Source organism: Melospiza melodia, chromosome 1, assembly GCF_035770615.1.
Source record: "Melospiza melodia melodia isolate bMelMel2 chromosome 1, bMelMel2.pri, whole genome shotgun sequence".
In the NCBI taxonomy this organism is placed as follows: Eukaryota; Metazoa; Chordata; class Aves; order Passeriformes; family Passerellidae; genus Melospiza; species Melospiza melodia.
Window position 1 is genome coordinate 112,918,556 of NC_086194.1, and position 14,377 is coordinate 112,932,932.

The following is a 14,377-nucleotide window of genomic DNA, read 5'->3' on the forward strand; positions in this document are numbered from 1 at the left end:
ATGTGCCAGTTAAAACAGGTATTTTAAAACCTCATGCGTTCTTCAGCTGTGTTTTGGACATCTGTATGATGTGGGCCTTTTAAAGTATTACTTTTTAAGAGCTCTTTTTAAAATTGCTTCCATTTTTAAACTTCTCCAGTTCACATGAAGCAATTCAAACAGTCAGACCTGTTTTACTTAAAATGCCACAGAGTTTTAGGGAAGTGAAAATTCTACTCACTTAGAATACTTATTGTTATATTTTTTCAGTGAACAGTTTATCAATTAGCTATAAACTACATAAAGTTGTTATTGTTAGTCATTTAAGAATAAGCTACTGTTCTGTTTAAAAAATGCTTTCCAAGGTGCATCTTCACCTGAAGAATACATGAATTGAGTAAGCTGATACTCCTGATGCATTGAAAATCATTTAATAATATGTATATTAGTTACATTAAATATTAGAATGGATTTTATTTTTCTGTTGAAAAATATGTTAGATTTTAACTTCTAAATGGCTCCTGCTTCATGCTGGCATGTGACCATGCCATTTCAGGTGATTTTTGTAGTGTGCTTTGTAGTGAGAATCCTTATATGGTAACTTGAAGTTGAGTAAGAGTTTTGCAGACCAAGACTGGCCCCTGGGTGGATCCACAATCATTTTTAGAAAGAAGCATTCTTGTCTGTCTCTGTGGGCAGAAGTTGCTCTGTTCAGTGTGGAACACAATATTTTGTCTGGTTTTGCACACATAACTTACTAAGACTGATCTGTGTACCTGGATGAAAAGACAGATGTTTCTGTCTGTGGTTTATGAAGATAATTAAGTGATTGCTGCTACCTACGTATGCCTTAATTGGATTGAATTCTTGGGACCACAAGCTCTTCTGTGACAAACTGAGTCAGGTCTCATACCTTTCATGTATTGCTTAAATTTTCAGATGCTTTCCTATTTTTCTAGGCTTGTCTCCTCTGAATTCAGGTATTTTTCCATGCTTTGTTAATTTTTCCATGCTGTGGTTTAGTTTGGTTTCCAAAGAATATGTTTGGTCTCTTTTTCAGTCTATTACAGTAAGTTCTGTGTTTGCTGGCTAATTTTATCCAATTTGGTTACAGTGGTAAAGCTTTGAAATTTTGTGTTAGGTCTGGTGATAACACATGGTTGATGAGAACTTCATGGCAGGAGAGGTTGCAGGGGAGTTAGCAGTTCTTGCAGTGTCTTGCCAGCTGCATCTTGAGGTATTTATGTTCTGGTTAATTAGCAAGTGTCACTTGGAGCCAGCTGGTTCAGAGACAGGGAGAGCTGGTGAGTGTGTGGCAGGGAGAAAGGGATAGTGCAGAGAGAACTGAAGGCACTGTGACAGTGATGTTTTGAGGAGCAGAGGTAAATGAGAACATTAGTCTGAAGTTGCTGCACTAGGGGAAAAGGATTGGAAGATAGCTGTGAAAAGCAGGAATTAATTGCCTTTCAGCTACCTTGCAACCTGCCTTCAGGAAGTTCTGAAGTTTTCACTTGCATGTTGTCTCTATTCTTTTGTGTTTCTTCTCTTTCTTTTTTCTTTGTTTCTTTTCTGTTTCTTTCCCAAGCTGCACAAGAAGTGTTGTTTCAATGGTTTAGAAGTCAGTTAAAATACTTCAAAATATTTTGATACTTCCCTCTGGACTACAGTGTAAACAGTTGTAGATAAAGATCCCAGCTCTGTGTGTGTGCATGTATGAAATCTGAAGATTAAAAAGTATTTCTTCCGATTCTTTTTCCCAGTAGCAACGGAACCCTTGATAAAAGCAGTGTATACACTGTACCAGCAAAGGAATCTGCTCTTTCCAGTTCGTACATTGCTTTTGAAATTTTTTAGCAGAGTTTACCAAAAAGAAGATTTGAGGACACAAAGAATCAGGTAAGAAAAAAGAAAGGCATATTGTTTCTAATTTCAAAATAATGTGTTTATTTTGGGAGTGAGAATATTGAATTCACGTGTAGATGTCGTAAAACTTCATTCTGAATCTGTTTTGACACTGTGTCAGTGGAATTTGAAAGTTTGTGTGCTCTGTGAAATGGAGATGTACCAGCTTATTGTCTATCTTAGCATAGGTACTAGATAGATGTTAATGACTTAAATTTTAGCTTGAAGTACACTGCTACAAGCTTACTGTTACTGACTCTGGCAGTCAGTGGATGTGTCAGGATCATGCAGCTGTAGCCATGGAGCATTTCCATCACTTCAGCCTGAGGTCATGAGCTTAGTGCCTTTGTTGGTGTTCTGATAGTGGCTGTGTAGCCTTTCTGACTTACTTTCTTCAAGAAAAATACTGTGTTGTTTTGGGGGTATGATTCCAAAGGGACTGGGTTTAAGAGTGTGTTCTTTCTGGGCTCCTGGTTCATCGTAGGATCTATTCGATCATGGGCAGCTTTTAGATACCTGACTTGCTTCAGATGCAGTCAGTATGAGGAGATTATTCTCTCTGTATAATGCTGTTGCAGCAGTTTTTATTAATCAGGTGTGTCCAGATGGTCTCCAAATCTTAACTTTCCTAGAATGTGTTTTTCAGCCAGTCATCTAGTTCCAGGACATAAAAGCCTTAAGCACAAATCATGTGTTGATGTCTATGTGTCAGTCCTGGCTCGTTTGGGAACTGCAGGTCCTTTCCAGGTACAGTAAAGCATCTCTAAGACTCTGGGAAGACCTTCTGTTCTCCAGGCTGAGCAACAGCAGCTCTCTCAGCCTGTCTTCATAGGAGAGGTGCTGTAGACCTCTGATGATCTTGATGGCCTCCTTGGACTTGCTCCAATAGCTTCTTATTTCTGGGCAGCCAGAGCTGGATGCAGGACTCCAGGTGGGATCTCACCCGAGAAGACTAGAGAAACAGAATCCCCTCCTTGACCTTCTGCCCACGCTGCTTTTGGTACAGCCCAGGACACAGTTGACTTTCTGGGGGATGTGATCTGTTTCTGCCACTAAAAAAAAAAATCAAACCTCGGGTCTCTCAGAAGTTGTGGCATCTGCTAACACAGTCAGGTTTTGGGAAAATTGTTCCCTTCTGCAACTTCTTTGCTTTGTTACATCTTCTGTTGTAGTAATGCCTGAGTACATGTAATTAGATCTACAGCCAGAAATAATCTAGTGCTATGCTCTGAAAATTGTAAAAAGTATAGGGAATATGAAAGACAGGGAAAAACACTTGGGAATATCCCAGTTTTCTCCTCTTTTCACACAGAGTGAAAAAGAGATCTTCATACTAATTAATTTCCCTGAAGTTACATAATCACTCTACTTACCTGAAAGTCTTGAGCATCTAATTCATTTCATATGATCATATGACCATCTGGAAAGCTTTAACTTTCTATCTTTAGACATCCCAAATAGCAGTAGTTTTGCTGCTGTTCCTCTTAGTCTTCTACATGGATCTGTTACATTTTTTAGTAACAGATGAACAAAATCTCTGAATTTCTTTGCAAAAAGTATGACTGCACTTATGTCTGACAAGACATTTGAAGACAGCATAATATTTGTATACTGCACTATTCCATTTCTTTCCTTTAGGAACAAGTGGGATTTTTTAATTTCTTCAAAATGTGGGCTGTTCAGTAGCTCCTTCCCTCCGCTGTAGTTCCCTCCTCTGAGTGTTTTCCTCATTCTTTGAATTTATTTTTTTCTCAGAAGCTTGTCAAGAATGGTGTAAGAAGAACAGAATTCACATTGGAGCATTTTTAAAAATTTTTTGTGAATGTGTTTATTTCTTAGATATGTCTGATTCAAAGGATAAAGTAGGAGCTTTTGGCCTGTTACTGTCTTGTGGGAAAAAAAACCCAAATTGACTGGTTTATTACATGATTAGGTTTTCTCTTGAGGTTTTAGTTTATCTTCACCCCTAATCACTGCACACATACTGTGCACTGTGTGTATATATGCATATGTAGTGTGTGTGTGCACATGTGCATTTATATACTGGTAAGAGTCAGTGGGTATCTGTATCATGAGCTTTCCTCATCATTCCTTGGACCAGTCTAAATCAAGAGCAGCTGCAGCATCCTCTGGCAGGGAGTGACCAAGCTCAGCTATGCCAAGACCCAGCTTACTTTTGCTTGTTTAATCCTGGCTCCTTTTAGCTTCATTTGATACCAGCATCTGCTTCTTTCTGTGGAAGACGAATCAAATGTTTTATTCCCAGCCACTGTTTCCATGTCAAGTGATTTGAGACCTCTGACCCCACCTCCAACTCACCCACTTCAACAGTCTGTTCTCCAGGCTTTTCCTGCTGTTGAGCAGTTCATCTCTATGCAAGACCCTTCTCTCTTGTGTCATGGGTACTTGATTTCCTTGAAAAGTTTTTGGTGACAGGTCTTTGTGAGTGCAATAATCTGTATCCATCATCATGCTGCTCTTGTTGACATCTTCAAAGACCTACTTTGAACTTCTTGATTTGCACTTGGCAGCTTTTTTTCTTGTGATCATCACTTTAGTAAAAAGCTGATGAAATGCTTTTGGTTTCTAAATTATACTTGATTTGATAAGCCAGGGTGACATAGAAATTGTAGGCTCTGAAAGATAGAATTAGTCCATACTGTTGTTTCAGTTTGAGCTAGAAAGGAGAAAGAAAAGCAACTTAGTCAAGACTGGGAAGATAAATTTGTGTGGGTTTCTGTTGTTTTATCTTCTTTTTCTGCAACTGATTTTTCCCCTCTTTCTTTAGGAGTCGAAGTAAAGTTCTGTCTCGTTGGTTGGCTGGCTTACCTCAGCAACTGGCTCTGCTTGGCTTGAGGAACCCCGAGCTTTCCAATCAGCTCATTGATATCATTCATTCCGCTGCTTCTCGTTCTAACAAGGAGTTGTTGCAAAGTTTACAAGCCACTGCTGCTCGAATATATGGTAAGACTTTGACACTACAGCACGAGGAATTCTGTCCCTCACCTGGCAGGCAGGTTGCAGTAGGTAGAAAATCCTGTTGTTTCCTAGGTGAACCTAAAGAGTAGATGGGGGACAGGACTGCAGATTGGTTCAGTTTCTTAAAGGTTAAAATGAACTATATGTGTCATTTACTAGAGGGTAAAAAGATTGAGATCTTTTCTTCAAGTTAGTAGGACTTAAATATGATAGACTGGAAATTTTAGTTTTTGAGTGAGAATCATGGAATCATTTGGGTTGAAAAATACCTCTAAGGTCTGACTGGTAACCCAGCACTGCCAAGTCCACCACTAAACCACGTCCCCAGATGCCACATGTTTTTTGAACACTTCTGGGGATGGTAATACCATCACTTCCCTGGACAGCTTGATCCACTACCCTTTCAGTGAATAAATTTTTTCTAATACCCAAGCCAAACCTCCCCTGGTACAACTTAAAGCAATTTCATCTCATCCTATCACTTGTTACCTGGAAGAAGAGGGTAACTTACCCTCACCTAGCAGCAATCTCTTTTTACAATTACAAAGTGATTGTAGAGAGCAAGATATTCTTCACCGAGCCTCCCATTTTCTAGGCTAGTATTGCCTTATGTTTTTCTCCATTTTTCCCCCTGGTTATATGGTTATAACCCCCTCAGTCAGTGGGTAGTGGGGTGGTTGGTGGGTGACCGGGGCTGACCGTGCGCTGTGTGCCGCAGATCCGCTCGAGGGCACGCTGGTGCTGCTGCCGGCCGAGGCGCAGCGGCGCCTGGTGCAGCTGGTGTACTTCCTGCCCTGCCTGCCCGCCAGCCTGCTCGCCTGCCTCAGCCGCTGCTGCATCATGGGCAGGATGTCCTCCGAGCTCGCCGCCACCCTCATCGGCATCCTGCACATGAGGTACCGCGCTCCGGGTCGGCTCGGGCCAAACGGCCCCGGGTGGGGAGAGTCAGTCGTGGGCCGTGAACTTGGGGATCAGCTTGCACACAGGAAATCAGTATAATGTGCAGGGACTGACGGTGTCCCTGGCCTGTTGCTCTGACTGTCTTTACACTGCCCAATTTTCTATGATACACGTTGAGAAAATCATTCTGCTGTTTAGGTTGGAAAAGACCTTTAAGACCAAGTCCAACCGTTAATCCAGCACTGCCAAGTCCACCCCTAAGCCATGTTTTTAAGTGCTATATTCATCTGTCCATATTATTTTAATGTCTCTGTATATATTCATGAAGTCTGCCAAGAATTTTCATCTTGAAATACAAACATTAGTGCTTTTACTACCTAGGTCCTTTCAGTAAGGATGCAAAACAGCTTTAGCCTCTCTCTTAAAACATCTGTAAGGCTGCACGGTATTGAGCACCTTCTACCCAGAAGGTCATCACCAGTGGTCTTTGTTCTGCCACTAATTGCAGCTTTTCCTTGTGAATGCTTCAACTTGACACAGCTGATAGTGAAAAACAACCAATCAGTTTTTCTCATGTTCTGCTTTCTTTCAGCTCACTTTTTCTCCAGTTACCACACCTAAATGGCCAATTTATAGTTGCTAGGCAAGTGCCTTGTTTGAAATTATTAATGCTCTTGTTTTTTTTTTGTCCTGGCTTGAAAGAGGGTAGGTTTGCTTGTGAAGTCAGGGAGCAAAGCTGCTGTTCCATTGAAGTGAGTGCAGGGCTTGCTGAGATTTCACAAGGGTGTTTTGCTTTGCTGCTTCTGGGAAAAATACATTTTTGATCAATATTGTGGAACCTTGGATAAGCAAGCAGGAATTAAGCTTATATGAATTATACTTAAAGTGATTCTTGATGCTTTTTGGATCTGAAACATTTTGAATTAAAATACAACACAACACAATGTACTGTCAAATACAGACCTATTTGTATTAGCTGTGTAACATGTGGATAAGGTGACTAACATAAGAAGCAATAATGGTGAAATTTATATCCTGTATTTGTAATGCATTACTGCTGTAAAAGTGAAATTCTGTCTAGTTTTGGGAATCTGGGCTTCAGATTTTATTTTTAAAAATGAAAAATTGTCTGCCATATACTGGAAGCTCAGTGGCAAAGTGTAACCAATTCAGTCATTGTAAGAGCTTCAGTGAGTAATAAGTGCTCAGGTGCTTAATTTGTTGTTAGATCCTAGTGGATTTTCGTTGTGGGAGATTTTTGTAGTAATGGGTTGCCTGTTTTCTAAAAAATTACCATAATGGTGCAGGTGGGTTGTGGGCATTTGATCCTTTCAGCAGAAAATGCAAGTGGCAGATGGAAGGCAGTGTTCTTACCAGAAGCAAGTTACGTTCTGAGAGAAGAAGAGGAGTAAATTCTTTGTTTTCAGTGGTGCAAAGGAAGTACTTTGATTTAAATTTATGGCATTTGAAACACATTTTAAACTTACTTTGGATTCAAAGACTGTGGATAATCAACCAGATCAAGAAGTCTATCTGAAATCTCTAATTGAAAGAAAAATGTACTGATGTACCTCCAATGGTGCAGTTTTTTATTATGGATAATTCCTGACAGTCCTCATTTCTGGAAGCTTGCAAGTTTTGATGAAACTTGAAAAGGAGAGATTGCTCTTGACTGAGCATTGGTTTTATTTGATAAGGCTCCTTTTACTCTTTTTTTTTTAAGTTTTTTTTTATATTATTTTTCCAATGATCATGGCAGTCAACATTTTATCCTAAAAGACTCATCTAGGGTGTCTTAAGGACTTAGGGAACCAAGATGATAGAAATGTTTTTGGCTGAGGGAGTTGTCCAAAAAAGTTGCTTGGTCTCCTTAAAAATGCAAAGATAGGGAGATAAGTAAATATTTCTGTTCTTTTCAAGAACAGAAGAATCTGATACTTCTTTTTTATTGAAAAATAAGTTGTGTAGTCTAGGAAACAATAGTAGATTTTCTAGGTATGAACCTTAACTGGGCTTTATGAGCTTCATAACCTGTTATTGCACACAGGATAAATGAACCAATTTTCTATCTTTTACAAAAAAGACCTAGCCAAACTGTTGTATCCAGTTTTGTGGCTTGTTTTTCGATAATGACATGACAGACTGGATTCTCAAGAAGAGCAAAGAATGATTGTCAGTTGTGACAATGGGGAGTGACTGACAAATGGTCATTTTAGGTAGATAAGGCTGGGGAGAAGTCAGAGTCAGCTGTGTACAAGACTGTTGAAAAGGAATGGGAGAGCGCAGTTTTAGCAGGATTAAATGAGAGTGCTTGGTATGAGTGCTAGCAAAATTTTATGGAAGCAGAGATACATACTGGAATGGGTTGTGTAGCAAGGGGACACAAATATACTTCAGTGGAAATAATTAATACAGGCAGTCGGGTTGGGCATGGATGGTGGAAGGTAAAGCCTTAAAGGAAGTAGAGAGACTGGGTAACTCCTGGTCATCATTTACAGCTCTTGTGATACGGAGAGTTAAACTTTCAAGTTTGTCAAATGAATGGTACTATAAAAAAAACTTTTTCAATTCCATATTTCTGTGCCACAGCCTGGCTCGTGGGACATTTTCTGTACTTTTAGGTTGTGACTTGGACGGAGGAGCTGTCCCAGATCCACAGGGAGCCGTCCTTTACGAGTACCCCGTTGCTGGCAGTAGATGGCGCTGTTTCTCTTCCGGTGCATTCCCGTTCCCTGGGCTGAGCGGGGACTCTCCCTGGATTTCTCTGCTCCTATGGAATCTGCTTGTCAGTCAGGCTTTGAATAGAATGGATTCAGGAGCGTCAGAGGGTTTGGTACTTGTTCTTAATTTCCTCAACAGCCTTTATTCCCGTGCTATTTTGACTGGCATAGGATGGCTGTTTTACATGCATCCGAGAGTGCTCATATGGAGCTGTGTGTATTCATTTGTCAGGGACCAGCTTATGTTAAGGTGGATTCACTGAGAGTACCTATGGATCATCATAAAACTTGCAGTTATTCCCTGAACAATCATTAGAAACTGAAGGAACTCAAAGTTTTTTTTGTGTGCAAACTATAAAACTAACAGTAAGTGTATCCAGATGGTTCAAAGCCTGTGATGATATCAGGCGGTAACATTAAGTTATAATTATTGTGTGTTACCTTTCAGACCTTTTTTTTTGTTGTTTATTAGAAGTGAATTTTGAAAATATATAATAGTTTCACTTTTTATTTTTTCAATGGTGAAGTGAATACCCAAGTGGTGTGCAGGAGCCCATTAAGTGAGCTATTGTGTGCTGAGAATCAGAATGATGTTGGCAGTATTTCCATATAGATTGGGAAGGTTTGTGAGCCCCTGGGAGGTTGGTTACCTATAGTGTTAAATTATTAGAATGGTTTCTGTAGTGCTTTTGATCTACATTCTACATTTGGTCTACATTTTGGTCTACTGAAGCTGGCACAGACCAAGGACTGTTCTGAAAAGAGAGCTGAAATGCAGCCACCCCATTTTGGATGCTGCTGTGAACATGGCCAGGTTGCACTAATTGGTCATGATCTCTGTGCCAGTGAACAGACATTGCTGGTGTTGGGATCTCTGGGATGGCTACAGCTGGTGAGTTTCAGGCGAAACTGAGGATCAGAAGATCTTGTAGTGGCTTAATTTCCCTGCTGTTCTCTTCAAGTGCCTGCCTTCTGCCTACTGTATGGGATCTGAGATGTAAGTAGCTTCAATAAATCCAGGCAGGTGGAGTTCTGAGAGATGGAAGCATGCCAGGGTTTTGGGTATAAGTCATACAGGTGAGGAAGGGTGTGGAGCGACGTGAGTGAACGGTCTGTCACTTCTGCCTGAGAAATGAGAGAGAGCAGCTTCTTGACAGGAGATGAGTTCTCTGATTTAAGCCTCTGATAAGCTTACATTTATGCAGAGAAATAGAAGGGTCGGGGTAGTATTTTAGAAAGTGTTTTGCATCAAATCTGCTGGATGGATTTTTTGGTGATCTTTTAGGTGGTACTATTTTGATATATTGAGATAAGCAATTCATCTTGATGCAGTGTGCCGCTTTTCTAGAAGAGTTAATTTCAGTATTTATTTTTCATTCATAATTTATTAGAATAACTATTAAATAAGCAAATAGTAGTTCATTGCTAGTTCAGGGTAAATGGTTTGAGTGTTGGTTTGGAATATACAATATTTGGCATGAGTGAATCTTTGGCTTGAAATTCCAGTCATAGCTTCGGCTTGACAGTGGAGTTCAGATAATTCCTTGAGGCCATGGATATGGACAGGTAGACAGTTCTCTCCAGGAAGTAAAGAAATATGTAAATCATTGATGGTCTGATATGGACTAAGATAATAAACTTTAGCAGTATCAGAAGTAGAACTGGAAAAAAAATTTGGTGTAATCTCCCTATGCCTGCTTTCTGCAATTGGGCAGAAGGGCTACTTCAAAATGGTTTTAAAGAGCCAGTAAAGCATGAGCTTATGCTTTGAGCACTTTCTGGAAGACTGACTTTGAGGCAGGTATTTTTGTCAAATGTGGAAATGTATTAAATATTGTAAATGTACCTTCTTGTATAAGGTAGATCACTTTATTTGCCTGAAAAAGTGGTCTGCTGTACCAACTCTGTACTGGTGCAGTTGCAGAGAAACCCATTTGTCAGGCTCAATGTTTTTTGTTGCTACTCTGATTTTGTGGTGTTTAAGTGTCAGATACTCTTGCAAACAGAATTATCTTTTTTGCTTCCCTTTTGTATATGGTGCTGTGTTTAAGATGACTAACATAATCTGCGTACTTACTGTTACATGTTCTGTTCTGTGAATTGTGGATCAAAAAAATGCAGATTATGGTATTGTGACCAAACATATATATATATATATATATTTGGAAGTTAGATTGCTGACTTTATGGGAAAATTTTGCTGCCTCCCCTCATTCCTTGAAGTACAAATAAGGAAACTGAAATGCGATTTATTTATGTGCCTTATTTATGCATAATAGTTATGGTTGTTTTACAACTTTTTATCCATTGGAACAATGTGTCTGGAAATTATTTCACTGTAATAGAGAGTTGGACAGATAATATTTCACTGTCTAGATAAAAAACAATGGGAGTTAATTTATGGCATTTCTCTCTTGAAGTAGAATGTCCATAAATGAGATCTCCAATGGCTTCAAACAGCCATTTCTTATTCTTTTGGGACTCTTTCCCTGCTGGGGTCTCGCCAAGTGTTGTTTCTGTTGCTGTAGCAAAGGAGCAGGGTGAGGACCATATAAATGAGAGCTGAGTGCTCTCTGGTGTAAATTGTGTGGGAGTTCCAAGTTTTCATAGGTTTGAGATAACCCTGGGGTAACTTGCATTCTGCTTGATCTAACTGTAAATGAACTCTTAAGAGGTAGTGCCTTTAAAATATTCTGCTGCTTTCCAGACAATAATGAGGGAGCTCAGCTGGTGTCTCATCAAGCATCCAGGCACGCCTGTTGGCTCCTGCTATCCTCTGGAATCTGGTGCTTAGAAAGAGCTGAGATGGACATTTTAACATTTGTTTGCTGTGAGGTGTAAAAACCTGTGTCTTCAGATACATTACTCAAAAATGATTTAGGGTTATAATAGAGTTCTTTGTGGGTATTTCCATTGTAATTAAATGCTACTTTTTATTTATTTAGCCTCCGTAGTTATTTTATCTTCAGCCTTTGCCAGTACAGCATGAGGAGGCACAGTGAGAATGCAAAATGTAGCTAATGAAGACCTTCTACACTACTTGATTAAAGAATTATTGAATGCATAATTGTAGTCAAGAAAAAGAAAAATAGCACATTCCCCTGAAGTGTTTGCAACCAGGAGAGAACTTGGAGAGGATATTGTAACCCATTATTGTGATTAGCAATACTGATAGAGCAACTGAATTCAGTAATTCTCATGTAAGTAGTGTAGAAAACATTCCAGAACGGTATATTTATTTCAAAAAGACATCAATAAAATGAAAGTTTTGCCAAAGTAAGCTAACTTCATATTAAATAAATAACACAAAACAAAGAGAAAACTCTGGTTTTATATACAAATGGTATATAATGGAAAGTCAGCTCAGTACCTCTTGGGGAATAAGTCAAAAATCATACATTTATAGAGAGTATAGTAGTTGTGAATGAGTTGCTAGGAAAAATGCAACAATAGTAAGGTCTATGTTCACTGAAGTGCCTTTTCCTGGCTGGATGTTTACACCCCTCCATTTAGAAACAAAAGTTAAGGAGAAAAGTATTAAAATAGTAACAAAAGTGTTTAAGGAAGTATTGAATAAACTAAACATTTATGCTTTCAAAATGCTGGCTTTTCCTTGTTGGGATGCTACTGAGGATGAAGGGTGAAAAAATGATCTGTTTTCCTTGCTGAAAGATGAGAAAAGATCTGTAGTTCTTGAGAATCAGACCCTGGGGTGGGTTACACTGCATTCCTTCATCCACATCTGGTCAGCAAATTTCCTTTTTCTTGCTCACTGTTTTGTAAATGTCTAGGACTAGAAAGAGGGAGAAGTCTAAGCTTGTACTTAAGGACGTAGCCCCTAAATTTTTCCCCAGGTTGGTTGTAGTGTGAGGTTCCTAATCAAAGGGAAAAGAATTATGTTGCTGCGCTACAATTGCCGCCGTCAGTAAATGCCGTTTGCTCATTAGTGAATGTTTCTTCTGATTTGTGCTCTCATTTATAATGTGAAAGCAGTGCTTTGCTTCAGACAACCTCTGCAGCTCTGGAGCAAATGAGCAGCTGACAGGCTTACTTTTAACAATGCATAGCTTAAATTGTTGTTTTCTTAAAATAGGCTTCATATTTTTCCTCAAATCCCTGGTAATTCCTTTCAGATGTTTATTGTATTTTGCTCCATTTTCAAATGGAAAGACTTGATCCTTCAAAAGAGATAATGAAACTTAAAACAAAAAACTCACACTAACAAACCAGTGGCTATACGTGGTAACCTGTTGGAGGAAAAGGAAGATAAAAACCCCTCACTTGTTCTTGGAGCTTACATTCAGGCCCTGTACCAGCTGGAGCTAAGTTGGTCTGAATGATGAGATGGGTATATGGTCGGAGAAGTATTCAAAGATTCAATTTTTTATTTTTTTCTCCTTTTTCTTTTTAGCAATTTCAACATAATTTTTACAGGCATAGTTTCCTGTCTTTTTCAGAACTGATATGAAAACTGAGAGTGTTCATCCTCATTAGCAGTAGAACTCAAAACTGATTTGATTAAGTTGATGCAGGGACATGAGTTTATACTTTATTGCAGTTGCATTTCCATCTGACAGAAATTATTTTTCATTAAAGCTGAACAGGAATAAACTGTGCCAAAGCTGAGATAAATATTGGCACAAGGCTTTTTAATGTTTTAAAAGAACACGTTTTACAGAAGTGCAAGTCCATGCCTACACTGGGAGAAAATGTTGTATATTTTTCTTCCATAAAGGTGCAACAGTCCTGATGTGGTACTTGCATGTAATTTTGCTCTTTTCAGTATGTTTTGTTGTTTATACACACAGTTCCTGACAATGATAATGTGGAAATGTTTGGGATGTATTGTAACATTTCCATGCTCATAGCTAATTCCATAAGTGATCCTTTACCTCATATTTGACAGGTGTTTTAACATGAAACACTATTTTTAATGGCAGTCAGACAATGCAGCTGTCATTACACAGCTGGCTGGCTGTAAGACATGCAGAGTCCATGACAGTCCTGTGAGAAGGCTGGCTAGGAGACATACATGTACAGTGTTGTCCCAATGTGGTTTTATCAGCAGAGCAGTGTTTCTGGGCTCAGACAGGAATCCCTGGGCACTCTGCTGAAGGATTTAAATGGGTCCTCTAGAGCTAAGGGAAGGACGCTGCAGTATCTGTGTGGAAGTCTCCCACTTGTGATGCATACTGATCAGTAGCTGAACAGTTCTGTGTTGATAGATAAACTCTGGGCTGATGTTGAGAGGTCATAGGTAGCACAGGTCATAAAAATTGGAAGCCAAAAGAAACAAGGAAGCCTTTTCTCTACACTTCTCAGTGTATCAGCAAAGATTTTTTTCTCAATGCAATTTCTGGTTGATCACAACGAAAGATTCACAAGTGGTAAAGGAGTGCTGTTCTATGTATCTGTGGCCCTGGGTTGTGAAGGAAAACTCAGGCCTCTTTCATGCAGTGGAAACAATTCTTTATGATCCTTCGTTGCAGTGTGATTATTTTGGCTACTGGGGAAGAAGCTTCTCATATTTCCAAGGCCTTAACTGAACTCCTGGATATGCCAAAAGCGCTGCTCTGCTGTATCCTGATGAGTTGCAGAACAGCAAAACATGGGAGGTGCTGCTGTGTCATTTCCACTGTTGGGTAGATTAAGTGACCAAATTGCTTTGTCAAGAGACAAAAAAGGCAGGGTAGCCTTGATTAACTTACACTTCTAAGTACTTTTATATACAAATAATGTGAAGGATTGTGGACTTCTGTCATCTCTCCTTCTGGGCTGTACCTTGGTAGTCACCAGTGGTGTCCAGTGATGTCTGTCTTCTGCTGTATGAGCTGATCACTCCTACCTACCATCTCCTGCCTTTAAACCAATTGTCTCTTGATACCTTTGTTCCTACCT

General features: G+C 39.4%; 1 protein-coding gene across 2 annotated transcripts in view; it reads left to right on the forward strand.

Moving 5' to 3' along the window:
* Nucleotides 1–14,377, forward strand: part of TEX10 (testis expressed 10) — a 54,064-nt gene that overhangs the window by 15,503 nt on the left and 24,184 nt on the right. The window contains exons 7-9 of one of the 2 annotated variants that reach the window (XM_063164675.1): nucleotides 1,740–1,875; nucleotides 4,670–4,845; nucleotides 5,579–5,756. In XM_063164675.1, the coding sequence (XP_063020745.1) occupies nucleotides 1,740–1,875; nucleotides 4,670–4,845; nucleotides 5,579–5,756 (490 nt within the window). The remainder of the gene's footprint in view (nucleotides 1–1,739; nucleotides 1,876–4,669; nucleotides 4,846–5,578; nucleotides 5,757–14,377) is intronic. The other variant, XM_063164685.1, reaches the window with a different exon arrangement.